Source organism: Triticum dicoccoides, chromosome 2B (genome assembly GCF_002162155.2).
Source record: "Triticum dicoccoides isolate Atlit2015 ecotype Zavitan chromosome 2B, WEW_v2.0, whole genome shotgun sequence".
In the NCBI taxonomy this organism is placed as follows: Eukaryota; Viridiplantae; Streptophyta; class Magnoliopsida; order Poales; family Poaceae; genus Triticum; species Triticum dicoccoides.
The window spans coordinates 177,182,728-177,186,233 of NC_041383.1; the positions used below are offsets into that span (position 1 = coordinate 177,182,728).

The 3,506-nt window shown below is 62.7% G+C and overlaps 1 protein-coding gene across 1 annotated transcript; it reads left to right on the top strand.

Annotated features, from left to right (window-relative positions):
- Positions 1–404: 404 nt before the first annotated feature.
- On the top strand, positions 405–2,245 carry LOC119362899 (15-cis-phytoene desaturase, chloroplastic/chromoplastic-like). The gene is given in 2 exon segments (XM_037628171.1): positions 405–477; positions 480–2,245. Coding segments are annotated over 2 exon segments (1,641 nt in total). The 3' UTR covers positions 2,048–2,245.
- The last annotated feature ends 1,261 nt before the right edge of the window (positions 2,246–3,506 follow it).

Genomic DNA, 3,506 nt, shown 5'->3' on the forward strand with positions numbered 1-3,506 from the left:
GCAAATCCTTGTCGATGTTTTCTTCTTCGGGGTGGCGGTAGCTTTGCAGATGGTTGTCGTGGGTGTCTCCTAGTCTGCATCAATGACTTCTTAACCTGCTTCTACAAGTTCCTGGGTTTAAAAAAGTTTGCTCCGCCGCGGCGGAAGCCCAGAGGCAACATTGAGTTATGCTCACAGCCTCGCCGATGGATGCAGAAGAAAAAAGACTTCGGCACCCCAAAAATTTTAATGTAATTTTATCTTTTTGTATGAGTGTGTTTACAAGGATCTACGATACTTAATATATGAATGAGGGCCTTTTCGAAAGAAAATAACACTCCAAGAAAAATAGTGGCACGTCATCCTGTCTCTAAACTCTGTTTGTCGTTGGCACTCGGCATCGCGGCGGAGAGGATAACACCCACATGGCCACGAGCCTGCCCTGCACCCAGTCGACAAACACCCACCCACATTTCCGCTAGCGGACCCACTATGGCCACAGCTCCATCCAAACGCCAGGTCCACGCGACGTATCACCATATCCACAACTCCATGGACAACCGCCTACACCTCCCAAACCGTACCCCGCCACGATTCCCCGTTTCTGCCCGGTCTCTTCCCGCCACTCGCCGCAACCGCAACCGCAACCCCCATGCGCGTCCACGCCGCCCACCTCCTCGTCCCCGCGCCTCCCACGCCCCGCCGCCATGCCACCCTCCGGTTCGCCGTCTCCGCCGCGGCGACATCGGTGAACGTGAACCAGGCCGACAAGCAGGCCGTCATCGTCGGCGGCGGGCTCGCGGGCCTCGCGGCGGCCACCCACCTGGCCTCCCTCTCCGTGCCGTTCACGCTGCTGGAAGCCTCGGACCGCGTCGGCGGCCGCGTCGCCACCGACGAGGTCGACGGGTACCTGCTCGACCGGGGCTTCCAGATCTTCCTCACCGCGTACCCGGAGTGCCAGCGCCTCCTCGACTTCCAGGCGCTGCGCCTCCAGCCGTTCTTCCCCGGCGCACTCGTATATATCGGCGCCGGCGAGGGCGGGTCGCCGTTCCACATGCTCTCCGACCCGTTCCGCTTCCCCATCCGCTCCCTCTCCTCCGTCTTCTCCCCTGTCGGCACCCTTCCCGACAAGCTCCTCGTCGGCATCACCCGGCTCCGCGCGGCCGCCACCCCGGACGACGTCATCGTCTCCTCGCCGGAGACGACCACGGCGACGCATCTGGAGAAGCTCGGGTTCTCGCCGTCCATCGTGGAGCGGTTCCTGCGGCCGTTCCTCGCGGGGATATTCTTCGACCCGGCGCTCGACACGTCGTCCCGCCTCTTCGAGCTCGTGTTCAAGCGCCTCGCCCTTGGTGACAATGCCCTGCCGGAGGCCGGCATCGGCGCCATCGCCGGGCAGCTCGCGGACCGCCTCCCCGCGGGCTCCGTTCGCCTCAACGCCCGCGCCGCCGCCGTCGACCCGTCATCCGGCGTGACGCTCGACACCGGCGAGACCGTGTCCGGCGAGCTCGGCGTCATCGTCGCGGTCGAGCAGCCGGAAGCCGAGAAGCTCCTGCCGCAGCTACCTACGAGACCCAAGAACAAGAAGGCGGCCGAGAGGAGCACCGTGTGCCTCTACTTCTCCGCGGACCGCGCGGCGGTGCAAGAACCCGTGCTGCTCCTGAACGGGTCGGGCAAGGGGATCGTGAACAACATGTTCTTCGCGACCAACGTGGCGCCGTCGTACGCGCCGGCGGGGAAGGTGCTGGTGTCCGTGTCGCTCGTGGGCTCCTTCGCCGGCCGGGAGGACGCGGAGCTGGCCGGTGAGGTTGTCCGGGAGCTCGGCGGGTGGTTCGGGGCGGGGGAGGTGGCGTCGTGGGCGCACCTGCGGACGTACCGCATCGGCTTCGCGCAGCCGGACCAGACGCCGCCCACGGAGCCAACGGGGCGGGACCCCAGGATCGGCGACGGCGTGTACGTGTGCGGTGACCACTGGTGCTCCGCCACGTTCGACGGCGCGATGGTGTCCGGGAGGAGGGCGGCCGAGGCCCTGGTCAAGGATGGAGGGCTGTCCCAATCCTTGAGCTGAGGAAAATGGCTTCTGTCCGCTAAGATTTCCATTGTTCTTACTGTTCGAGGCAAGGCAAAAGGCACGTCCGAGCACATATCTGGTTTATGTAAATGTTAGTTCGTGTATTAAATTCTTCTGAAAGGCGATACATCTGTACTCGAAACTCAAAACAGACAGTTAATTTTGGCTATATATTATATTAAAAGGAGTTTGGAACTTTTGGTCTCTCTACACCACTATGATGCACACACATATTTTTTCCATCAAATTTACAAGAAGTCCTGGCGAATCCATTGATAGAAGTAGGGAAGAGCGAGTACAGGTGAACGACGCATGACACGGACGCAAGAGATATGATGATCGGAGCAGAGGAACATGGGATGCTTAGCCCAAAAAGAAAAAAACACGGCTAAACTCGCCACCCTGGGACGCAGCCCAAACCAAACCAACAAGACGACCGACATCTTCGAACCGCCGAGGACACCGCGAGCAAAACAAGACGACGCCTTCACGAAGGAGAACGACGCCGGGGCGCCGTCACCGTCCGATCCACAAAACCGAACCTAGGGTTTTCCCTGATGCTCGAAGAGGGGCACAGATAGCAGCCATGGCAGTGCCTCCAAGAAGAGGACGGCACCCGGGTGTCGCCGCTGCCAGCGTCGAGAGGTCGAGCAAGGATTTCACCCTGGCCGAGTCTGAGCAATCCCAAGCCGTCGGAGCAAATCAAAAAAGAGGAAGTCGAGTCGGAGGCCGGGTTGCCATCGCAACAGGCGCTGCCAGAAGAACGAGCTACGGAGCAGGCGGAGGGGCGAAGGAGCATAGAGTTGAGCGGGGTAGGCAGTCGAGGATGCAGGGGGGGTGCGACGGTGGCCGAAGACCCGGACGAGCCAGGATCTGGATAAGGAGCGCAGATCCGGGCCGCCAGGACCGGAGCCGCAGGGACACCCGGCGAGCCAAGGAGCCGGAAGGGGACGTAGTCCAGGAACACGCCGGAGTCTTAGCCACACGGGGGTGGATGCCAGCCAACCAAATACAGGGGGTGGTTGCGGAGCTGTAGAGATGCCGACAAGCCAGAGGAGACGGAAGAAGACGCAGCTCGAACGCGGGCAGCGCCGGATCTGGAGCCGCTCCGGACAGCCATGGACACAGGAGGAGGGCGCATGTCCATGGTTGCCGGGGCCGAAGTTGCACCTGCAGGGTTGGGGCGAAGCGGCATGCTGGCGTGCCACACACCGAGGACCACCGACACGTACCACCGCCCCGGACATGGCCGCAGCACCGGGTGGGGGGCGTTGGGGCGGATTGGGGCGGAGGGATGAGCGCCACCGCGGCGCCCCTAGGGCCAGCCGAACCAGCCAGCCCCAGCCCCGTCCTCCCGGGATCCGGCGCCGGCAGCAGCAGGCGTGTTGTCGACCGCCACGGATCTGGCGGGGGAGAAGGAGGGAGGGCCGAGGACGCGTTTGGCGAAGGTGAGGGG